Raw genomic sequence first — 26,313 nt, forward strand, 5'->3', positions numbered from 1 at the left:
AAGAACTGTTTTTTTTTTTTAAGTTATTTTAAGAACTGCTTTGTTTTTGTTTGTTTGTTTGTTTGTTTGTGTGGCAGGGCGGGGGGCGGGGCCGGGTCGTGATCCTACACACCCGGTCCCGTATTAGGCTAATCAAGCCTCCGTGACGTGAGGGATAAAGGTCGACTGCAGATGATTGTTCGGGAGAAAGAGATCGTTAACGGACATGTCCGTCATATGTGTGTGTTTGTCTTTTGCTTAAGTTTTATATTAAACTATTATTTATATCGACAAGCCGGTTCTCGCCTCCTCCTTTCCATTGATCACTTTACAGTTTGTTTGTTTGTTTTTTTTTTTTACCGCAACCTGCTACCAATAGTTGAGCTGTGATGGTTCTTTTTACATCTCATAACAGAAGAAATGTGACAAATTGTTTAAAAATACTTTATTTCCATAGTTTTCATTTATTTACATTCCCAAACAATGTCATATAATTGAATAATTATATTCACATTTATATAAGAATAAATACATAGATCACTTTATTGTTCCACACACTGCAAAACATGATTTGTCAGGTAAAATAAAGAGTGTCCTACATATGGTAACATCTAAATTAACTGGACTAATTCAAGTCAAATTATTATTTAATATGGAAGAATTAAACGCTAAGCGCCATACACGCAAAGTCTTTGGGCATCACCATGAAGTTTTGGTATTTTTGTGCAAGCATGTGCTGCATTCAGTCAAGTGGGTTTGGTGAAATTGTGCATGCAAAGTGCTAATGGGTGGGGTCAAGTGCAATTTAGTTGGGAGGTTCTTATCTGGCGCTGTCTGTGTCCTATTATATAGTCCATTCCCTGTCAAGCACCAGTGATATAATCAAAGACAGCACATTCATGAGAAGTTGGTAGTGTAAATGGACTGTATGCAATGCATTAGAAGAACAGAAATATTATATATTTTGTGCTTTTAACTGAGTCCCTTTTGAATGTCAGGCATATTTCAATAACAGTGTAATACTCCTTTTAGAGGCATGGAAAATGTTATTCTTGTCCGGATTTGGATGTACGCTCCATTCAATTATAGAGAATTTCAGTATTATTAATCATTTTCATCTACTGACACACAAATCATGTACAGTTTTAACAGTATTGATTTTGAAAAATGTAACCAAAAATAATCATAAATTCAAGTTTCACTTCAAACGAAACAACAAATATAATTAAAATAATGAAGTGGTCAAAAAATTCAAAAACGTAACACTTTCCAACTTCTTCTACCGGCCCCTTTTGCAGTGACTTAAAAATCACTCTATGACAACAGGTAGAAAAATACCAGTACAAATGAGATCATAAAATAAAGAAATCCACCCACAGGTTGCGTGCATACACCAACAAATAGCGCAAACACTCCCTCCCATGCCCACTTGCATTTTGCGCTGGCACAAAATTGTGCTTAGAATTAGCATAGTGCACGGTCATTGCATGTAGCACTGCACTGCACTTTGCGTGCTCACGAAAATAGAAACCAGAATTTCTAAAGGTCAAAACAGGTAGAAATGGCTATTATAAATAAATATTCAACTGTTACTTTAAGGAGTAATATACCTGATCTGACCCTTAAAAACTATTCTCATTGGTGTAACAAAGTCAGATTGAATCACTCATATTAAATAATCTATTTGACTTGAATAAAACCAGTTATTTTAGGCATTTTAGGCTATGACAACGCATACAGTGCACTTATGCTTGCAAGACTGTTTTGTTTTTTTCCTGTTTCAGTGGAATGAAGACAGGAATAAACGCAATCATAGGTGCAACCAGAACCAGCAAAACATCGTAAGACACTCATTAAAGGAAGAGCTACAATTGGCAGTATACTGACAATCATGCTAAATATCTAACCTTTATTTGTGTTTGTAGGTTGTTAGACGTGATTGCTGGTAGGAAGGATCCTTGTGGTTTGCATTCAGCCAGGTCAAGTTTAGTTGACAACAAGGTTGTGACCTCTGAGCTACGGCTCATGTCTGCCTATGTTGTACAGGTGAGACTGTCATTATAATGTGTATGCCTGTTCAGGAATGTTTTTCAGGAATTCACATGTATTTATTTGGTTTAATTAAAAAAATGTGCTCAGTGCTTCTCTGTCTGTCTGTCTGTCTGTCTGTCTGCGAGAGAATCTCTTATTCTTTGGAAATCTGCGGTTGCCAAGGAAACTGTGTTCCACAGCTGATAAGAAAAAAATTGGAGAGCATCATCCAAGAGCTTGGATTGGAGGACTGTGCATATACTAAGGTTAAAAAAAAATGCTATTAGGTCATTGACGTGACATTAACTTTTTTTTTTCAGAAATGTATTTAAGATATATATTTTTTAATTTATAATTTATTTTCTTTTGTTATTAATTTATAAAAATAAAAAAAAAAATCTTACTTGAATATGCCTCTATGATGAAAACATTTTGTTTTTCAATTTCTTATATAAAATGGTAATTTTTTGTTTGTTTTTTGTGTGTGTGTCTGGGGGTAAGGGAAATGATATCACAGAGAGACAGATATATATATATTTGTCTATATATATATATATGATATATAATATATATATATTATTCATATTTAAAAAAAAAAAAAAAAAGCTTGTTTGCCAAATCAAAGTCAGTGTGGCGTTAGAAACATGGGATGTGACACGAAAATCATAAAACAGGAAATGATATCACAGAGAGACAGAGACAATGTGTCAAGGTCAATAAGTATCTTATAAATCAGGTAATTTAACCTTGACATTTGAATTATGACATGCAATGTTTGTTCAGTTTATATTTCAAGAAAATTATATAAGTGATTCAAAAATGTAAGATATTTGTGATTGACTAGGATGTCAATATGTGCATGTATTCAGGGTGCAATTTACTATTACATTTGACTTAATTGTTACACCACCATAACATAAAAATGTTAAGCGGAACATGTAGGCCTTTTTCACGCATCGATAATCAGAAGATTTTTCCAATGATTATCGATATATCTGGATTTTTCCAGATATAAATAAGGCTGCCCGTTGCACAATAGTCTTTGTCTTTTCAAACATATTTCTCAACACAACTTTGGTCAAGTGTGATCAGCAGGGTTAATTAAAGTGGCTCACATACTGGATGTGTCTGGCAGACGACATGGTGCTTTCTAAAATTAGAAACAAAAATTTTCTACCAAGGTACACACACACTACCACTGCTCGTTATCAATGGAGGTTGTTCAAAATTCTGCAGCGCCACGGAGCACAACTTGCATAGTTTTCCATTCAATTGGACCCAAATAATTATCAAATAACAACAATTATTTTCTCAAGCCCAGTGGTTCCCAAACCTTTTCCTGGAGACCCCCCAACACATCATATTTTGGATATCTCTCTAATCAAACACACTTGATTCAACTCATCAGCTTGTTAGTAGAGACTCCAAGACCTGAATTGGTTATGTCAGATAAGGGAGAAATACAAAAAGTAAAGTGTTGTGGGGCTTCCAGGAACTGGGTTGGGAACCACTGCTCTAGCCAATTACTGGGTGATATATTGTGTATATGTATCTTTCATATAGCCTACACAAGTATGTCTAAAATACTTCATATAGCCTACACATTCAGTTACAAGTATGTCTAAAAGGGTCTAAGGATGACATAAAAAGAAATTACATAATAAATGTCACCATTAAACATCATCTAATCGTTCAGTTTGCACAGTTTCATACACTCACTTGCAAACTCATCAATATCATATATTATATGTTCATTCTTAAGAAGTACAAAAACCTATGTAACTTTGGACTGCCATCTGCTGCGCCACGTCAGCTCATCCTGTGTTTGATACCTGTGCCTGTCCTTCCCACGACTTGCTTCAGTAAATGTTATGTCACCCTCTTGTGGTCTCCAAAAGATTTTACACCAGAATACATTAGACAGAAGGCAATTAGTGAATTGGAAAGCACACAAATTAGGCTTCTAATTTAAATGTATGTTTAAATAACATGCCGATCAATAACCGATAAATTTATATATTATTACATCTCTATGAATATGGTAAATTAGTCTTTCAAAAATGTATTAAACCAACAGGAATACCAAGTTTTTTCATCATCATTTTTAAACTTTTGTAAATAACAATGATGACAGTGATACAGGTCGTGCTTAGTCAATCCTCGCTCTTTATTATTGTTTTTCCAGACTGGTACCAAGTTTATAAGAGGTGTATCAGGAGAAGAAAGGAAGCGTTGTAGCATTGGTATCGAACTCATTACATCTCCTACTCTCCTGTTCCTGGATGAGCCAACCAGCAAACAGCATCATTGCTCTCTTGCACAAGTATGTGCTCGTGCCTACTTTAATAATTACACTCCATGCTCACACTAATTTAAACCTCTTGTATGGTAACTAAAAGAACTTATGTGGTCTTTATCTTTATCTTACCACATCTAACCCCTTACTTTTAAACTCCCAGGTTATCACAGGGTGGTAGAACTATCATTTTTTCTCTTCTATAAGCCACGTTATTCAATCTTCAAGCTGTTTGATCACCTGAAACTACTCCATAAAGGAGAGATGGTTTACACTGGCCCTGCAGGCAAAGCCATGACCTACTTCCAGAGTCTGGGTAATATATGTTCACATATGTCATGGATTGCATATTGATCAAATGATGACTATTAAATCAATGACACCCAGGTCTCATACAAGTCAAAACCATAGTATTATGCAATTTTGGACACAGAACTATGGCAATAGCATGATATTTAAATATATTATTATCATATAGTACTATGGAATATATCAAAGTACCATGGTATTGCCATCTAATACCATCACTGGATTGTGGTACCACCACAATACCTTTTAGTAGGACCTATTACTTATTTATTAATAAATAATTAATATTTTTCATTAATAGACTCATTAATAAGTGTTATGTATGTATTAATTTATAAAAGTAAATAGAACTTTTTTTTTACATGTATAAATTTTTTCAACATAAAACCAAGAGAGATGAATGCAATAAAATAACAAAAAGCAAAAAATAAACAAAGTGCTGGAGTATAAAAAACAAAACAAAAAGAGTGAAAAGGTGCCACTCATCTTTCAGTGTTATACTCACCCATACTTACTAATACAAATATTATAGGCTCTTGGCCTGTTATATTATTATTATTACATTATTATATAATAATAATTATAATAATATATTGCATCGTTTTGTTGCTTTTACAAAAGTATAAAAGACTAAAATGTTGCTTAAACTTATTCAGTTAGTGGATAATAGCTTTACAACCATCCCTAAATATCTAATAGTACAATAACATTTATGGTTGATATTTTCTGATGCTCCAACTTTATTGCACTTACTGCAATACTTTTATTTATTAATGTTGTTGACCATTGGCCCAGCATTGTAATGCTGGCTTTATACTGCTGGGTCATGCATATTACACAATATTATTTTATTTTTTAAATGTACACATTTCAATTTCATATTTAAAATAAAATAAATATTTTAAGATTTATTAAATGTATTTTGTAAAACATTACACAATTGAATTTGATGGAATTTTGTTATTAAATTGAAATGCGTAAATCATAACTTGTGATCTTAAAACTGAGGCTTTTAGTTATACACCTTATATAACAATGTTGATGTTTTTGTGATTTTGTTCCATAAGTTGGATAAGGAGTTTGTCTGTTTTTCTCTGATAAATAATTAGCAGAGCTCTTCAGGGAATCTCAGTACAGTGATGCTGTCACAGTAGATCTGAAATGTATCACAGGCTCATCAGATTCCTCATTTGGAACCAAGAGCAAGACATCATCCTATACCACATCCCTTTTCTACCAGTTAACCATTTACTTGCTATGGGTTTCTTTGACCTGGTGTTCAACTTTGGCTCACAGTTGTTCTCAGGTAATTGCAGATATTAAACAATTATATGTGTGTGTGTCTGCATACTGTATATTTTTCAACCTGTAGACTTACACAAATGCATGTGTATGTTGTTAAATATGTGTATTTGCATTTAGTTGAAGGTGGTGTGTTGGAGAACAGTGCTGAATGTTGTCAGGAATCCTCAGATGTTGTATGCACAGATGGCTCTGAACACAATTTGTGCTCTGCTGAGAGGCCTCGTCTAATTTCAGATGCCTTCAAGTCTTCCTGAAGCCTTACAGAACAGGTACAAGTCTGTCCATCCATCCGACCATCTATCCCTCCATCCGTCCATCCATCCATCCATCTATCCATCCATCCATCCATCCATTCATCCTATCGACCTGGGACAGATAAATAATATAAGTGCAGCATAGTTTTTGGTACTGGAACCAAAAGTGACTTTTTTTAGACCATCTAAACAAACAAAATAAAAATAAAACTGTATTTTTGTATTTAATGGTTTAAGAAAAATAACTATTTAAAAGGAAATTGTTCCTTCCATTGTCTTTTTAAATTTTGACTGTATAGGAAGAACAGTTGTTTCTCCTTCAGACTTTCTTGATTTTATACAGCTTTAAATATTTTTTGGAGCATCTATGAATCAAATTTGACCCAAAAATTAGCAAAGCAAGTAAAAGCTGAAAACAAAACAGAGATAAGTCACAACACAATGAAATAAATCCACAACACAATGAAAAAGACACGGCACAATGGACTGCAACACTACAAAATTAAAAGAAAATAAATATTTTTAAGCATTGTATTTTAAATCGAGTGGCAGTCTGACTTAATTTATGAAAGACCACAAGGCTGCTCAGAAGATGCAGAAAGCGGCTCATCCACTGCAAGTCACTACAAGAGTTCGCCGGAGAATGCGTCACAAGAGAGCGTAGACCGAGGAATTGATCTTTTCTCTTGAGTGCTACACCATCTAATCGGGGGCTAAAGCCTTCTTAGTGCATACAGGCCATTTTCATGGAAGCAGGTGACCTTCTGCCTGTATGCAAGAATAGTCGCAGGTACTGTTACTCATAAGTTACTTAAAAGATACTCATTTTTGCATCATTGCCCAATTCGAGCCAATGTTGATGAAGTTATGTGCATAAAGAGTATTTGTAGAAGCCCAACCAGGTATTGGCCAAAACACAAAGAAAAATAAGTACAGCGTTTTTTTGTTTTACTATTTATTTGCTGATAATTTTTTTGTGTTGTGCCTTATTCATTTTGTTTTGTGGCTTACTTCCATTGTGGTGTGGTTTTTCAGTTGTATTGTAGCTTATTTCTGTTGTGTTTTTAGATTTTATTTTCTTTGCTAATTTGGTTGTGTTGTGCACCCCTTGGCCACTGTACCTAGCCCCATACTGTTCTCAAGTTACCCCTCCTGTTCCACTGGGTAATGCATCTTTCCCACAAGTTGCATACTTTCCTTTCAAACTGGGTTTGTGCACACATGTGCATCTCAAACACACACACACATACACACACACATTTTAGTATTATTTTACAGTTTTGCAATAATTTAGTAAATAAGCATACTAACATGATTTCATATGATAGGGTACAATGGGGCAAAAAAACATGTCCATCGCTCTGTGCTTCCAAGTGTTTATCCTTTTAAGGTTTCTATAGATGTTTTGGAAAAGATAATGCTCACCTTTTATGGTTGTATAGCTTTATTTTTATCAGGCCAGAACTACCACTGTGTATTTTTTTTTTCATTCCTGAAAAACAGCCATTTAGGTGATGGTTTTCTAAGAAAGAACTAAGCTAACACAAAATCTATGTTTCCTTTTTTTTCTTGCAATTAAAATGTTTTATTGATTCAAAGAAAATAACACAACAGAGAAAAACACAACACATAAACACAGAATAAACATTTAACTTTTAACCCTCACTAATATACCTCCCCAAACACCAACCCCACCAAACCCCAAAGAACACCCCTGTGGTCACATAAAATAACACACACACACACACACACACACGGTCTACCTATCATTATGAGGACTTTCCATAGACATAATGATTTTATACTGTACAAACTATAGATTCTATACCCTAAACCTCACAAAAAACATTCTGCATTTTTACATTTTCAATAAAACATTGTTTAATATGTTTTTTAAGCTATTTATATTATGGGGACACTAGAAATGTCCTAATATACCACATTTATAGCATAATACCCTTGTAATTACCAGTTTGTAACCTAAAAAGTTGTCCACGTAAACCACATAAACATGCCCACACACACACACACACACACACACACACATAAAATAAATAAATAGATAAAAATAAAATAAAATAAAGAAAATATATTATAAACATACATAATTAAACTTAACTTCTCTCTCCTCATACCTTCCCTGAGAGTCCCCCAAAACTGCCAAATACCTACCCCACTTCTGGAAAAACAATTCCCCCAATCCCAGCCTTCTATCTGTCATCTCCTCAAAAGCCGACACCCTCCCCATCTCCACATACCACTCTCCGGAATGGTGGTGCTCCATCTGACTTCCAAACGATATAAAATTATTTTTCTGCCAATCATCATGCTAGTCAGAACCCAATTTTTTATATATTTGTCCCCCAAATTTAAACTGCCCCTTTGACCAAAATACAAAATCTGGGGCAAAGTCAAATTTGAGTGCCCAAAACGTCACACAATAATTCTGAACCTTTAACCAAACATCTTTGATCTTATCACATCCTCAAACATTTGATTGGCATTGCCAGCAGGTGGGTGTTTTTAAAACCATATATTCTTCAGTAGAAGAAACAAAAATGCCGCCCGGCTTCCTCAGACAGTCGACTGTATGATCAGCGAGTCAATCCACTCGCATGAGAAACATCAAATGGCTTACTCACTCCAATTTATTTATGAAGGACAGTGCTTGTTTGGGACACGTAAATACTTTGCAGCCATCCTTCATATCTATTCTCAGTTTAGCAAGAAGCATCATTGCAAAAGCGATCTTCCGTTGATGCAAGAGTTTCTTACACTCCTTGAATCGATCGTGTTTTGCAAAAACTTGTCGAATTTGCAAAATTCGGGAACAAGAAAATATTGTTATTCTTCCAAGAAAGCTTTCCTTTGCTCCTCGCCTCACACAACATGAGATCTTTATCGGATGATCTCAAAAATTTGGCCAGAATTGATCAGGGGCCTATTTCCCTCAGCCGATCTGCAACCAGGACTCTGTGAGCTTTCATAATTTTGCGCTTATGGCCTGTTATGTCGAGCAGACTCGGGAAGAGCTTGTCTAGGAATTTCACCATAACTCTGCCTTCTTCATGCTCAGGAATTCTGTTGTTGTAATTATTCCACGCATCTTGCCACTTTTTGTTAGCCCAATTGGTGCCTTTGTCATTATTTGCTTCTTTCAAAAGGTGCCTCATTGTGTTAGAAGGTGGGTGCCGGTTCTCTAGGCGGAGGTTTGTGGTGTTCCGTTTGCAGATGGCATCGTGGTTGGGGTCATCCAAGGCTTTCAGTGCAAGGTTGATGCAACTTGCATCAATATTACTGTACATCTGTGTATTTCCTTTCCAAGGTGTTTGTGGATTTGTCACCAAATCGCATCATACTGATTTTCATCTTCACCTGCATTTCATACTATATGATGGGTGAGCATATGCTCTATTTACAAACACCAATGTACATAATACATTTTTAGTTTGTTATACTTCAGTCACATTATCAAATCTTGCAGTAACACATATTGTATAAGAAATAAAACATGAATATTAACAGTAAGTGTATGTGTGAACAGGGTTGAAGCCAGCGTTTACAGCCTTCCTATGCTTTCAGTCTTGTAGGAGTTAGCTTGGCCTTCCTGGTCAGTGCCAGCATCAGCTAATTTGCCATGCCCAACGTCCTTATCACTCTGCCGATTGTCTTCATGATGGTCAGATTCCAAACTTTCAGACTTGCATAAATGCTCTAATTTTTTTAATCTCCTCCTCTTTCTCGTTCTCTCTAAATCTCTCTTTCTGATTTCCTCTTTTTCTCTCTTTGTTGCAGGTTTCCTTGTGAATCTGAACTCCATGCTCAGTTGGTTGTCCTGGCTCAAGTAGGCCTGTATCCTTAAATATGGACTAGATGTAAGAATGGATAGAGGATGTTATTGGACAAAATTATATTTAAAAAAAATAAAAAAGGTATATTTGGCAAAATATAGTCAAGGTTAAAACATTCATTTAACATTTCAATAACATTTCCATTAAACATTTTATGCATACTGTGAATTTTTGTGGACTCAAACAAACATAATTTTCTGTATATATTTTGTAATACTTATATATATATATATATATATATATATATATATATATATATATATATATATATATATATATATATATATATATATATATATATATATATATATATAAATGGGGTCAGGAAAAATAAAAGATCTAAAAACTAAAAGATCAGATATTTAACAATAAACCCTTTAAAAAGTGATAACCTGCAATTGTTACCTAAAGGAGCTATTTTGTAACACTTTACAATGTGGTTTAATTTGTTATCATTTGTTATCATCAGTAACAATCGAGTTTAAAAATGCCATTGGACAGATGACACGGAAGCAACCAATGAACTTTCGACTTTTAAGAGGAAATTCCATTGCAATAAACAATTCCCACGTAGCCTACTGATCCCGACAAAACCTGAATAACAGAACAAGTTGACTGGTGCATGCATTAAATTCTACTTGGTGTGTGGATTGTTAAAAACAAATGAAGATTAGAAGCAAGGCTTATAAATTGTATATTTAGGAATAAGGCTTGCAAAATAAAACCTCAGTGCCTCTGATACAAAAAAACATTTGGTCTATTAACAAAAGATCCAGGGCTTCAGCCCTATCAACCAGGGTATACGCCGCTGGGTGACACCACGTCCACTTTCAGTGATATCACATTACACTTTTTTAAGATTTTAAGTAAAAAAAAAAACGCATTGAACGAATGATTGGGAGAAGGTGGACAAGCTGATATACAGAAGGTGAGCACACTTTTTTGAAAATGGTAGAGCTTAAACTAATGTTGTGTTTTCCTTGCTATAAAGCATTTAAAAATAGTAACTTTGGAATGCTAATTTAAAAATACTGTATAATATCTAACCTCTGTGTACATGACTATTTATGATGTTGCAAATAAAGTCTGTGCTTTAGTCTGTGTGTACCTTTTCATAAAGATGTTTATTAACTATAACAGTAGCTATACGCACATTAAACACACACTGTATATTGGCATTAAAGTGCTTTGTGAATTATTGCTACTTTTATCACATAACTCTCTTGCAGTTGCAGTCTGGGCGTTATGGATTTAACGTTTATTAATTTACAGTTTAATTGTATCAGACTCGATTGTGTTTTATATGTCATTGACACAGATTATGGCAACTAATATGTCAGGTGGTTGATGTAAAATGTCAAAGCTTTTGGCTAAACATTTTCTGAAATATCAACAAGCGTTTTACCCCTGCTCTCCCCCTTTACTGCTTTAATTGTGTGAAATGAAGCCATGTAACTTAAAAGGTATAACTTTAATTGAAAGTGAAAAAAAAATAAAACAATTCTGGTTGTGTAAGTGAACAGTTGTATCACTTTATCAAGCTATATTAATAGAAACAGTTTAGTAAAGTTTTATCAAATCCCAGTGGTTGTGTATGATCCAGGTACAGTATATAGGGGCGTTTGTTCACAAATATGGCAGAGAGAGCAGTCATACAGTAAAGTCATATGAAATAGATGAATAAATGGAAGGTCAGGCAGCACAGAGAAGAATTTGCTCCAGGTTTCTGATCTAGCGGCTGCTACAGCCCAGAGGCCAGGCGTTTTTCTTTAACGGTTCATGTCGTACCTCACACGGGTGTAGTGCGAGCATGTGCTTTCAGTCAGTGGCACGGATCTGTTGACAGCATTGTGGTTACAGGCTCCCTTCCTGGACACGTACCACTGTGCACGTACGTGGAGGATCGCAGCCGCCATTTAACTGCAGCAGCGACAAGTGACCATTAATTTCTGAATCGACTCATGTCCGTTTCATTTGCACGTGCTTCATAGACTGTAAACCTCTATTAATAGCTGCAGGGATGGATTACCGACTGGGCCACTGGGGCCAGTGCAAAGGGGCCCTTGACTACCAGGGGGCCCTTGAATGCCCTAATGTTTAGACTGACCAAACAAGCTCTACAAAGGCTACTTTATAATTCACAAATGCACAAAAATGTATAAGTCTGTTCAAGATCAAAGACTGAAATGAATTGACCTCTACACACATGTTAATTGTAACTAATTCTCACACAAATCCCTATTTCTTGTTTTGCTGATCAGGTGGCTGTGAAACTTGTCAGGAAGTTTTATAAGGAGTACATCAGCATAGTAAGCAGGCAGATGCTCCTGTCTCGACTGCTCAAAGGTTCCTGTAAGGCTGACCTGCATGTTCTTAAGATGGCTACGCAGAGGTTCTTGCTATGGCTGCACAAGTGGTGGTGCTATGCTATGGAGTGGTGGTGGTGTAGTGGTCTAAACCACATAACTGGTAAACTGGTAATCAGAAGATCGCTGGTTCGATCCCAGCCACCACCATTGTGTCCTTGAGCAAGGCACTTTACTCCAGGTTGCTCCGGGGGGATTGTCCCTGTAATAAATGCACTGTAAGTCGCTTTGGATAAAAGCGTCTGCTACATACATAAATGTATATGTAAATGCACAAAACTCCACGTCATGGCTTCCCTTGAGGTTTCTTGTTGAAAACCAGTGGTTTCTGTAAAACTTTCAAAGGTCACGACTACCCCAAAGGTTCCTGTAAAGCTGACCTATAAGTTCTTATCAAGGCCAGCCCAGAGGTTCCTGCTATAGCTGCACAAAGCTCCCTGTCATGGCGGGATTTGAATTTCCTGCAAATGCTGCCCAGTGGATTCTGTAAAAACCCTTCTATGTTTTTTATTATGGTCACCCCAGTGGTTACTATTATGGCTGCCCCAAAGCTTGATGTCATGGTTGCCTTAGTGCAAACTGTCATCTCTACACTAATGTTCCTTTCATGGCCACTGTTTCCTCCCATGGCTGCACCAAAGTTTCCTGTGATGGCTGCCCAAGAGGTTACTGTTACAGCCACTCAGAGGTTCCTGTCATTAATTCTCTTAAGGTTCTGTTAATGGCGGATCCATAGGTTCCTATAATGGCTGCTCCAATATTTTCTGCCATGGCTGTATTAAAGTTCCCTGTCATGGCTGCCCCAATTCATACTGTTACAGCTGCCCAGAGAGTCTTGTCAAGGCGACCCCATATAATCATGCCATAGCTGCCCCAATGGTTCCTGTAAGGCTGACCCATAGATTCGTATCATGGCCCTCCCAGAGGTTCTTGTTATGGCTACACAAAACTCCATCTTCAGATCAAAAGGTTTTTAAGATCGTGAGAAACATTTCAGCCAAGTGACCCTAAACGTTTGAATGGTAGTGTACATCTAATTTTTAATCAGTACTGGATTATATTTCAGAAGTAATCTATCTTATACTTTTTACACTTAGTTTAAGTATTACAAAGAGATTATGATGATTCATTTTTCTGAGGATTATATAATTCACAAAAAATATTCTAATATAATTTTTTTGAACTGGGTGTTTGAAAAACAAAATTACTGCTAGAAAAAATAAGTATTTGTGTAATATGACTTATTACTCAAACCTTATAGTTACTGAGATGGAGCCCTTATAAAACTTTCCCATGTGACAACTACACCGTCTCCATATATTACATCATGTGAAGTTGTCTTCATGAGCATGGAATGCATTAGTGCTGAATATTTTGATAACAATAATACAATACGATCATTGTTTTCCCAAAATGTGTAGTAGTCTGTATGTGAGAGTGCATGTTTGTATGTGAATGCATGTGATGGTTGTTTTGTTTCTTGAGTAGGACATTTAAGTATGAGTGTTTATAGCCACTAAGTGGCAGCACTGTTCTGATATTCCTCCATGTCCTTCATATTGCTCCAATTGTTCCATTTTCCTGATATTAATTGTACACAGTAAAGTTTTTTTTTGTTGTTGTTGCGCTAAACTGTTCATTTTTATGAGACAACTTTTCCGTAAAAAAAAAAAAAAAAAGTACTGTGATGCTACTACGTAGTAACTGAGGTTTATAATTTTAATTTCTATTAAACTGTGGGGTAATATATATATATATATATATATATATATATATATATATATATATATATATATATATATATATATATATATATATATATATGTATGATTTAAAGCGATAGTTCACCCAAGAATGGAAACTGTGTCATCACTCGTTTGGCTCACAAGAGGAGATGTTAGGCAGAATGTTAGAGTCAGTCATTGTATAAAAACAGATGTCATTTAAATGAATGGTGACTGAGGTTCACATCTCCTGCAGTGTTCTACAGAAAAAAGAAAGTCATACAGGTTTAGAACAAAATCACTGAGCACATTCTGACAGAAATGTACGTTTTGGGTGAACTATCACTTTTATTTTCAGTGACGTTGTCTTGTAGTTTGTCCTGCAGTTGTTGCCATAGTGTCTAAAATGAACAGAAAGCAGCTGACGAATGCCGACATTTCCTTCTTTTTATTTATTTATTCATATGTTTTTTGCCACATTAAATATTCATTCACATTTGTTAGATATTAGTATATAAGTAAAAATGATGGAGACATTATAACATTTTAAAATTCTATGTTTTAAATTATGATTTAAACAACTTTACAGCTCAAACAATACATTCGTTTGAACCAGAATTAATGTAAATGCTTTAATAAAATGATAAGATTCACATCTACTGTATCTTTAAACCATTCACTTCCATTTTAAGTGCATCACTGTAACTTTTTTTTATGAAAAGGATGGACGAGTTGAAATATTTTTTTTTTTTTGTGCTAATCAACATTATGCCACAAATGCTGTCAATTGAGCTTAACTTGTATTAAACCCTGAATATTCCATTAAGCATACCCTATATAGCCCACACATGTGAAAAATGTAAAACATATAAACTGATGATAACATATTACTGTAATTTTGTGAGTTAAATGTCATTTTACTTCAAGAACTAAAATAAAAACACACAATATATGTTAACTTTACAGCAACTCTTTTATTTCATTAATTTGCTCTTGAAGTACAGTTGCAAATGGCACATAAAGAGAATAAAATACAAATGACGTTTTAAAAAAGAAAGTATTTTCACACCTTAGGAGATCTCATCCCACTGAGCAAGGCACAGACACATCATCTTTTTCCTTCAACACATTCACATGGAAAAGCTTTAGCCGAAAAAGTGCAAATCAACATTATATCAACATTAAGCTTGTTACATTAAAAACACTGTTGTTCCTGTAGTGGGAACAATGCAATCTTGGCAGAATACAATCATGAAACCATAGCCACAAAAACCACATATAACAATTTGACAACCAAATTATGTGCTTGATTTGCTTTTGACTCACTCATGTGCGTGTGTGTGAGTTTTGTTCCTTTGGAAATTAGAGACTCTCCAAAGTGAACAGGGATATTTCTAACATTTTGTGAGCCACATTGGTGCTATTTAAAACCTGGCCTCATTACAGAAGTCAGTTCACTCTAAAAATGCTTTTTGGATCATGGGCACGAACAAACTTTATGCCCAAAGGCTCAACAAATGACACAAGTATATATACCCATTTTGCATAAGCAAATTATTGACCATTATGTAATACTACACTTAGATACTGAATTTCCTAGAAACCACTGTTATGATAAGTGAAATGAGGTCACTAGGGAACAGAGAAACTTTGCATTAGCCCATGCCTCTGAATTCAACTGCTTAGTTTAGTTGCTATTTTTAAATGATTTTGTGTCAGCTTTTCACCTCGTTGTTATATCAATATGTTAGAAATGTTAATCATTCAGACAAATGAGCCAAGCACATCATATCCATTGTAGAATATCAAGTTTTTCCAATTATAATCCAGTTATTAAAAATGTATTCCTGTCTGCCCTTGATATCAATTTGTGCTTCTCTTACTTAATGGCATATTACACCCATAAATGAAATGTCTGTCATCATTTCCTCACCCCAATGTTGTTCCAAACCCTAATGACTTTCTTAATGACTTTTCTGCCTAACAACTTCTTTTGTGTATCAAGGGAGAAAGAAAGTCATATAGGTTTGGAAAAATATTAAAGTGAGTAAATAATGACATTATTATTTTGGGGTGAACTACTACCCCTTTAAGGTTTCTGTGCATTTGTTTGTTTGTAATTAATCGTGCAAAAAGTTCTATTCTATTCTTTCCACTCTATTATGTTTTTGCCATTAGACTATTTAGAATTGTTTTATGTTGTGTGATGTGTATGATATTATCTTGTGCTTTATGCTTATGTTTAAGGACAGGTTTAAAGAACACACATTGTTTATGTGTTTATGTGTGAAGATTTATTAAGGTGGGTGCCACTGTTTCTCAGTATTCCCACAGTGTTGCTTCAGCAATGCCCTGGCCACTGGCTTTGAGCACACCAGCATGGTCTCCCTTTAGATACTTGCCCTCCTTTGTCTTAATGGCCACTTTATTATAATCGCAAAACTCAAAGTGGAAAAAGACAGGCGCACCACTACTGCTAACCACAGACCCATCTGCCTCCACTGTCCAATAATTTCCCACTGCATCTGCGAACAGAAATAAAAAAGAAATAGTAAATAATGGGGATGGTGTATGCATATCATCAAACTACCTCATAATAGAGCACAACAATCTGGTTCCATAAGTAAAAATACCATTTTATTTATTTTTTTCTCAATGGAGAATAGATTTTTAACGATAACATAATAAAACAGTCATAACGAGAGCTCTAAGTGTGTTAATCAATGGCATATGCTTCTGCTGAAGACTTCAGTCTGCGTTATTACATAAAAAAATTTTTTAAAATAAAACTTTTAAATAGTGGAATGTCTTGCGAAAAACTACCCCTCAAGGAAAACAATCCACCAATCAGAGAATCGCAGCCAACAAAGCGCAACAAAAGAGCTCTGCAGCAACCCTCCACTTGTAAATGATGGACACCAATCGTTCTCCCTACACTCTCAAACTACTTATAGCCTATACTTGCATATATTTTGCAACAAAATTAAAAACATATTGTTTATATACTTATAATCAGCAACTTTAAATCAATAGATTTGTATTTTTCCATTGTTTGTAATTTATTTACATCATTTGCAGTGCTTCGTGGGATTGTAGTTCATTCAAGAGATATTTTTACAGATAAATCATGCCGATAGTTGCTTTTTGGAACTATGCCAATAGTGGTCAATTGTAGGGATGTCCCGATACCATTTTTTTTTAGATCAAGTACGAGTACCTGTCACATATTCCCTGTTTTTGTGCTTAGACTTTTATTTTGAAATTCTTGTTTAGTTCCCCATTCCTGTTTCCTGTTAGTTTTGTAGTCCTTTGTAGTTTCCTTTCATGACTGGTTTTCCCCTGATTGTTTTCCCCAGGTGTTCTTCCTTCCCTTATTTGCCCTTGTGTATTTAAGCCCTTGTTTCCTCTGGTTTCTATTTCAGTCTTCACATGTGTTGTCATGTTCTGTGCCTGGTTCCCTGTTTTTTGTTTCCTTTTATTCTGAGTTACCTTGATCATCTTTGTTTTATTAAAAGCTGCGTTTAGATCCTAATTCCTCGTCTGCCTTGTCACAGTACCAATACTTCATTTTTGGTACTCTGCAATCTCGCGTCCAATACCATATTAACAGTTTATTTCAATTTTATCATCAAAATGGTGTTTAAATAACTGAATTCATTAAAACTTTAATCAATCAATTATAACAATTAATTTTCAACATAATATTGTATTTTATTATTATAATTAGTAGTAGAAGTAATATATTTCTTTCATACTTTTTTATTTAAATGTAGCTTTTATTTTGACAGAGCTTTTATTTTGAAGTGTTTCTGTGTTATGATGGCAGCTTTTCAGTCAAGACACATCTGGTCGCTACATGACTCAAAATTATTATCAAACCGCAAAAGGCTGCTAATTAATTAAGTATGTACTGTGTTTGTGCCTTGTGCTACAATGTGAATTTGCTCTACAAACAGAACACTCGATTCTCATGATGGTGTTTTCTCTGTTAGAGCCAAGATGGAGCTTTAAAAGGTACATGCAGATGGCGTCAGCACAAAACTGTGCATTCACAAGTGCTCACATCTGAAGCACAAAGCACATACAAACTATATATTTATCTCATTAAATCGCAGCCTTTGCAGTTTCATAATTACACTAGGACGTAACATGATTTAATTTGTGTGCTGAATGTTTACATAATGACATTCGTACATCAGATGGTATCTGTTCTTGGTATCGCAGCATTTTTACGAGCACGAGTACTGGTACATGAATGATGTATATGACCTGATTGGGACTTCCCTAGTCGATTATTTTATTTTAGTTATTTTATTTATTCCTCCATGTTCCTCTGTGGCCAGCACTGGAGGATTATACAGAAAGAACAGTTTGGTTCTATAGTATAACAACGGCTTCTAGAGGTGAAATAAAAACAATCACTGACACCTCTTGTGGATTTGCGGAGGATCCATCAGCACATACATTGGCTGTGTCTCATTTGGAAGGCTGCATCCTCTGGGTGTCGCATTTCTCGGCTGCATATGTCAAGTAGGACTCTTTGAATGCAGCCTTCGAATGCAACCTTCTTCCAGAGGAATTCGTGAGGAAAAGTGAGGTGTATCCTTCGTGGGCACTCACAACCCACAATTCTTTGCTTCAACGGAAATGTCCAAAATTGTGGACGCTCTGTATACTGCAGCTTTTAAAGGACGTGCCCTACCTAGCATGCAGCCTTCGAAACGAGACAGCCATTGTGTCTCCAACTTCATATTTTGTTAATAATTATAAAGTTTATTCCTCTTTAAACCTAATCCAGTGAAATATATATATATATATACAAAACTCTTCAACTGGTGAATATTTTGGTTATAAAAGCAGAGAGAGGAGACAACTCTTCATCATTTCAAAATAAGAGTCCCTGGTGTGTGTGTGTGAGCTTGTATTTTGTTCCTTTTTTAACTCCAGTGTCTATGTCTGGGTAAAATTTTTAACATTCTATAAATCAATTTGAAAACCTATTGGCTGATTAATCGGTTATCGGATATTAATCCAGTATCGACCTCTAGTTCATTCCCTCATTAAAGACATTGAATACAAAGATTTGTACCTTTGTCTTTTTGTCTGAGGTCACAGTTTGTAACGTTGTTCACTTAGAGCTGGTTGGTTTGGTTCATGGCTTCAAACTCTGTTATGAAGGAATTTGTTAAAATTCCTATGGATAAAATGAATGGGAAAAATACTTCCAGAACCAAGATGGCTGAAAAAGTAGATGTTCTGCTGGATTGTTTATTTCTGTATCCTACCACCCATCAGTATATAACAGACAGTTACAAATGTAGTGGTAGGAGAATAACTCACCTTTGAGGCTGTAAGCATTTTTGCTGTACTCTAATTGGAAGACATCATAGGATGAGCGGTTGGAATCAAGAGTCCCGGTTCCTTGTTTGCGGCAACCTATAAAGCCGTGTTCCCCACGCAACACTATCAATGGCCTGTTGATTAGCTTCAACACAAACTCTTCCTGCTCGCCTGTAAAACATGACAACACCAGACAGGGCATACAAAAGCTGTTAACCTGGCTGCTTGTTTCCATACAATGAAAGTGAATGGTGAAGAGTGCAGTCTAGCACCAATTATGACGAAAAGCACTATAAAAGTTGTCCACATGGCTCATACATCAAAGTAATAGTAACTTGTTACTAACCAGCACAACACAGCAATAGCAAAGGTCCATACAATGCAAGTGAATGTGACCAGAACTTTGAAGGTCCAAAAAGCATATAAAGGCAGCATAAAATTAACCCACACGACTCCAGTGGTTAAATCCATGTCTTCAGAAGCCATATGATAGGTGCGGGTGAGGAACAATTCAATATGTAAGTACTTTTTTTACTATAAATTCTCCTCCCTGCCCTGTATGTGGTGATGTGCACAAAGAATGTGAATCACCAAAAAAAAAAAAAAGAAGAAGATTATTGAAGTGAAAGTGGAGATTTATAGTTAAAAAGGACTTAAATATGGATCTGTATTTCACCCACACCGATCATATCAGTTCTGAAGATGTGCATTTAAACATTGGAGTCATATGGATTGCTTTTATCCTGCCTTTGTATGCTTTTTTGTATGCAGAGCTGAAATATTCTCCTAAAAATATTTGTTTGTGTTCAGCAGAAGAAAGTCATACACTTCTGGGATGGCATGAGTGTGAGTAAACGATGAGAGAACTTTCCTTTTTGGGTGAATTATCCCTTTAAGTGCAGTTCTATACCTTGAGGAAGAACCCCTAAAATTGAAATCTATGAAAGCAGTGTCTCTCGTAGTTCACTTAAGATAAGTATGATGAAGATAATATAAATGTATACACACTAGTGAAGTTCAATTGAGACACAAACCTGCTGAGTCCACAGCAGCTGCCAGTTGGCCGTTCTTCTTAGCTGCCAGGTATTTACCATTACTGGCCTTCAATGCAACTTTTGACCCGTTCCACTCAAGGTCAAAGAAACAACTGGGTGACCTGGGATAAATAGTCAAAACAGTGTCTTAAAATAACAATTTAATGAGGAATGTTGGATTATGACTTGTTTTCTAACTACTTAGTAAATAAATAAGAAGGTAGCCATGATCAGTTTTTGTGTGACAAGTGTATTTCTATTTGTACTTGATTTATTGTTAAAATGACTTTTTAACAGTTAAAATATCAGATTTAGTACTTTCTGAAAATACATCTAAATAAACTGGTTTGATTCAAATAAAAAATATGTCTGAATCAACCTGACTACATTAAGATAACAATTGTAGGTTACCACTTTTTACAGTGTAATAATATGCCTCTTGACGTTTTAATAAGTTTAACTCCCCAATTCTCCCCACTATTAGCTTTGTCAGCATGCCTTTCAGATGCATACTGGCTTATCCAATTCCCTGCCCTGTGCTTACTCATGTCTTATTGGTGTAACCTGTTTTACCCTTAGTTAATTATAGGTAACTGTTCTTACTTGGTTAAGGCAGTACACTGGACCGCTCCATTTGGGGTGAGGCTCCAGTACTTCCCACTGCACGATCGAAAAGCACAACGCTTTGTCTCTCTATCCATCTCCATCTGAAACACCTCCTGATCTGACTCCTCATCCTGATTGGCTGATAAATCCACTCCTAAAAAACAAAAATCCATCAGAATGTGTTTGTGTTGACAGACAGTGACAGTGAAGTTAATCAATTTAGAGGGTTTCACAAAGACACTCCTCCACACTCACATATGGTTTTGTTTTTCATAAATATGTAGGTGTAAAAACAAATGAACAGGCAAAAGGAAAGGAGCAGGAAACAGGAAGCACAAGATGTGAAGTGAGAAAAAGAAGGGAAGAGAGGAGACTGAGACTTGAAAATGAGAGAAGAGCAAAGTGAAGCAGGATAGAGGCATTCTGAAGGAGGAGAGATAATGTTGATAAGAATTTTGTATGGTTCAATTTGATAACATTAATAAGAGTTTTGTTTTTAGTTTTTTTTTTTTTTTTTTTTTGCAGTATATATTGATCTTATTTGATTTATTCAAATAAGTGTTAGTTCATAATGAATTAACTAACATTTACTCATTTTAATAAAAAAAATAAATGTGGGTTGTTTGTTTACCAAATATATTGGGTTATAAAATAACACATTTTTGGGGTTATTTTTTCCATCAAAATGTTGCTTATCCTCTTCCTATTATTATTATTATTACTATTACTAATACTGCTACTACTACTCCCATTGTAAGTTACATTATTATTTTATAAGGGGTAATAATGCTCTGTTTTCAAAATAAAAATTACCAAATGTTTATTTAAATATTAAAACATTTAACATATATTTTACAATATTTTTTTTTTTATCTTGGTTAATCTTATTTTATGAAAAGAATTAGCTTAACTTTTTTGTTTGCATTACTATCATTACATTTGCATAAATAATGTATATATCTGAAATCTTGGACAATTAAATGTAGTCTATTATTATTAATTACAATAAGTACATTTAATTAATTTTATATATTTTGCATGTCTTATCAATTATGAATCATATTAATCATACAAAGTAATGGTTATAAAATGAAATCATACCCTGGCGCGTAGAAACGTTTCTTTCGTTGCTTGCAGTGAGCGCCACTTGCCCGCGACTTTGCTCGAGGACAAAAAGCTCATCTTTGCCGACTCGCGCGCTCTTGCCGGATTTCAAGGTCCCGGTTGGACCCGTGGGAGCGATGTACTTGCCAGTGGCATCCCGAAAAGCGACCTTACTCGCCCGAAATTCCAGCGTAAAGCCGGTGCTGGTGTCAGGTTTGGCTACCAGGGCACCGCTGCACGTGAGGAAGCGGTTGTCAGCGGTCTGCAGATGGTAGCGGTGATCCAGGTACACGAGCGTGAGCAGCGAATCAACACCCCATGGCACGTCCCGGTCCACCGCGAGCTCGTTCCTCTTAGGGCACAGGTGCGCGTACCGCTTTCGCGCGATGCTGTACACGTTCACCTGAGGATGGACCGCCAGATGCACGTTCCATTTCTCCGCAGGAGAGATGCTTTGCGCAAAGCACACGATCCGGTCCTCGGTGCCGCCCAGGTAGCGCGCGTGGGGCTCGGACTGCAAGGACCACCGGCCGTCATCGTGAGCGATCACTAGGAACCGACAATCCAGGTCGGGTTGCTCTCTGTCTGCGGTCACGTTGCCATCCTTGTCGGTGGCGAGGTATCTTCCCAGGTGGCTTTTGATGAACACGGCGTTAGAGTCTCCTGGATCTCCAGACTGCTCCAGGGTCCACACTTGCTTTTTCTTCATGGAGGTCGCAGAGGCGTTGATTTTAAAACCGAATGTTTCTGCTGTGAGGTATTTGTTATTAGCGTTTATAAGGCCGAAACGGATCACCAAAGTCTCGCCTAATCCTTCAGAAGACATGGTTGAGCTGTAAGGGTGTTACGGTTCGGTGAGAATCGGTAACTAGCGGTTTTGGGTGTGACAAGTGGTACACGATGGCGCGCCAGTGTGAGAGAGATTGTGTGTGTGTGTGGGGGGGGGGGTGTCTTTCTTTTGACGTTGATAGGTTTTTGTGTCAACTTTTTTGGCATCTAGTTATTTTATTACACTTAGAGGCACAAAATGCGTTTGGATAACAATGTTTCTGTGTGCACCACATGATTTCGCATATAGTAAAATGAAGACACTGGAACCGTTACACGTCTGCATCACTGCTGTTGCTATGGGAACATTTTAGCCCAGGCTGGCTGAAATGGCCTAATACTACCCTTACACTGTTGCTCAGACATTATTAAAAAAATAAAAAATTATTAATTATTTTTATGAAGTATTAAGAACAATTGAATTGAAAGGAAATTAGTTTTGGTCTCCACACTAGGGAAGTTACCGGAAAGAACTATTTCTACCTGACCCTTAAAAATGACTTGCTGGTTCAGTCATACACTGTAAAAAATATTGTTATATTTATGGTAAAATACTGGCAGCTGTGGTTGCCAGAAATTTACTGTAAAAATACGGTGATGCTATATTTTACGATTCACTACCATTTATAATATTAAATGACAAATGTAATATACTGATTATCTGAAATGATAAAAGTCTGATTTTCACTTTAAAATGTATTGTTAATCACTGTAGTAACTACAAAAGGCCACATGATGACTTAAATTTCATCAAGAGTGGCTCTTCCAGGAGCTATAATTAATACACATATAGAGATATAACACAGAACACTCTAATGTACTGTTAATATAAATAAATAGAAATACCCAAGAAAACATCACACTGCAATAAAAATATATAACAGTACTATTACAGTACAGCTTGAATATTTTACACATGTTATATCCTATAAACAGCCTATCTCGTATTTTGCTCCTTTGCAAGAGGTAAACCGCTTTTCATGTTTGCAGGGTATGAGTCTGATAGTATATTTTGTGCTTGCCTGAGAATGAACTGCTTAATTGAAAAGATTTATAACATTGAATACAGCTTTGAAAATATTTGTTTATAGATGTCCACTCATTCATTGCCTCTGTTCAGCTGAAAATTTGGAAGTCTATGGAAAGGATGAAGGAAGCAGGAACTTGCATAGGTTATTTTTGGAGGCAAGTTGCAGCTTTCCTCCCCCTTGCGGGACAGGATATTGATTGAGTCCTTTCCTTTGTGCTCTGATGGCTGATAGAAATTAAATCTCTTCACTCATTCTTTCCTTCACTCTTCTGAACATGCATACAAATACACTTATTCATCAAGACGCATTCAAGAGGTACACTTATTGATCCCTTTAAAGGCTTTTATTATTGATGTGTTATTAATATCGTGTTTGGTGTCACTATTAATGTTTTTTGTTTATGTTTTTTTTTTATGTTTTCAATTTTTTTATTAAGTACCACAGGGGATTTGGGGATTTTTAATGGCCAATATATATTCAAACAGCACATTGGTTATCAATATCTTACTTAAACAGATATTGACAGATAAACAAAAGCAACATTTAAAAGTGCACAAATCCACAGCTATACATACACAATATGCAGTTATAAAATAGTGTAAAATTAGCAAATAATACAGGCAATGAATAATGGGACAGTTTATGCAATATAATTATGTACTATTTTTTGTTATTTGTTTAAAAAAAGTTTTTATACCATATTTTACCTTGCATTTTACCTAACTCTTCAGTGAACAAACCTTTTCCAATAAAGAGATAGTTAATCCAAAACATGAAAGTCTCTCATTATTTATTCACCCTCATGCCATCCCAGATGCGTATGACTTTCTTTCTTCTGCTGAACACAAACAGAGAAAACATTTTAGAGAAATATGTTAGCTTTTTTGGTCCTTACAATGCACGTGAATGCAAGAATTTAAAACTATTAGACTTTCAGACAAGGTTTTGTCAAGTTTACTTGACAAACTTTACGTATCTAGTTTTAATCACTTTTGTCCCACACAAAATAAAATGTCAATATCTTCTTTTTCCCAACCACCTTAGCCAAGTTATTTCATTTTTGAAATATCATTAACAATTTAAACGATATTGTTAATTTTACTTTATCAAAATCAGCAAAGTTTTCACTTAAAAAAGATGAATGCATCAAAATATGAAGGTAGCTGTTTTTGGAAATTATATTAAAAAAAATTCTACTTCCAGAAGAGCATGGAAACTTTCACCAGGAGACAGAAGACGTTTCATACACATAGTGATGATGATGTGCAACTTCAATCCTTCTCTGTCATAGGTCACGTATAGCTAACAAAACTTATCGAAACATCAAAAGCCACAACATGTTTGTTAGATCCTATACCAACTAAGCTCTTAAAAGAGGTATCTCCTGTAATTTCAGAACCTCTTCTTAATATTATTAACTCCTCGCTATGCTTAGGACATGTCCCAAGAAACTTTAAAATGGCAGTTATCAAACTTATTAAGAAGCCACAACTTGATCCTGGAGAACTGGCTAATTATAGACCGATTTCAAATCTCCCGTTTATGTAAAAAATACTAGAAAAGGTAGTATCCTCCCAAATATGTTCAATTCTACAGAGAAATAGTATATACAAAGAATTTCAGTCAGGATTTAGGCATCGTCACAGTACAGAGACTGCACTTATCAGAGTTACATTTGACTTGCTCTTATCATCTGATTGCGGCTACATTTCTCTTCTAGTGCGTTTAGATCTTAGTGCTGCATTCGACACGATAGATCATGACATTCTCTTGAATAGAATTATGTTGGCATTTGTGTAGTTGCATTAGCATGGTTTAGGTCATATTTAGCAGACCGCTACCACTTTGTCTATGTAAATGAGGATTTGACAAACCAAACAAAAGTAAAATATGGAGTGCCACAGGGATCAGTTTTAGGGCCTCTGCTTTTCTCCTTGTATATGCTCCCCTGGGAGATATTATCAGGAATCATGGAATAAGTTTCCACTACTATTCAGATGATACACAACTTTATATTTCTTCAAAACCTAATGAGATTTCACAATTCTCCAAATTAGCAGAGTGTATCAATGAAATAAAAGATTGGATGGCCAGATATTTCTAATTTATCCTCCAACCCACAATTAGGCTACTTTAGTTTAGTCTGCCGGAACCAGAAACCAGAAACATTGATCATGATTTATAACTCTGCAATAAATTGAATGGCATCTATGCTTATATTATTTTATTTGTTTCCCTGTCTCAACCTCGGGACT

The 26,313-nt window shown here is 35.6% G+C and overlaps 2 protein-coding genes across 2 annotated transcripts; one reads left to right on the plus strand and one right to left on the minus strand.

Moving 5' to 3' along the window:
- Positions 1–88: 88 nt before the first annotated feature.
- abcg2b (ATP-binding cassette, sub-family G (WHITE), member 2b) lies at positions 89–14,120 on the plus strand. Its single transcript, XM_052126960.1, is given in 14 exon segments — positions 89–218; positions 1,764–1,820; positions 1,905–2,033; positions 2,119–2,220; positions 2,222–2,276; positions 4,196–4,302; positions 4,304–4,333; positions 4,470–4,506; positions 4,508–4,622; positions 5,728–5,921; positions 6,038–6,189; positions 9,757–9,853; positions 9,970–10,106; positions 12,287–14,120. Coding segments are annotated over 11 exon segments (984 nt in total). The 5' UTR covers positions 89–171; the 3' UTR covers positions 6,149–6,189; positions 9,757–9,853; positions 9,970–10,106; positions 12,287–14,120.
- Positions 14,121–15,059: 939 nt separating this feature from the next.
- Positions 15,060–23,111, minus strand: fscn1b (fascin actin-bundling protein 1b). The gene is made up of 5 exons (XM_052127169.1): positions 22,197–23,111; positions 21,093–21,249; positions 20,490–20,611; positions 19,456–19,626; positions 15,060–16,640 (listed from the first exon to the last, which is right to left on the minus strand). Exons 1-5 carry the CDS (start codon positions 23,023–23,025, stop codon positions 16,435–16,437), a joined length of 1,485 nt encoding a protein of 494 aa, XP_051983129.1. The 5' UTR covers positions 23,026–23,111; the 3' UTR covers positions 15,060–16,434.
- Positions 23,112–26,313: the final 3,202 nt, after the last annotated feature.

This window comes from Xyrauchen texanus, chromosome 5 (genome assembly GCF_025860055.1).
Source record: "Xyrauchen texanus isolate HMW12.3.18 chromosome 5, RBS_HiC_50CHRs, whole genome shotgun sequence".
Lineage (NCBI taxonomy): Eukaryota > Metazoa > Chordata > Actinopteri > Cypriniformes > Catostomidae > Xyrauchen > Xyrauchen texanus.

Bases quoted from the DNA above. Each gene is read 5' to 3' on its own strand.
- fscn1b (XM_052127169.1), bottom strand. From the start codon at position 23,025: ATGTCTTCTGAAGGATTAGGCGAGACTTTGGTGATCCGTTTCGGCCTT. The intron at 21,250-22,196 runs GTATGATTTCAT...TTTGTTTTTTAG, and splicing joins AAACGTTTCTACGCGCCAGG to GAGTGGATTTATCAGCCAAT. The intron at 20,612-21,092 runs GTAAGAACAGTT...TATTTATCCCAG, and splicing joins CAGTGTACTGCCTTAACCAA to GTCACCCAGTTGTTTCTTTG.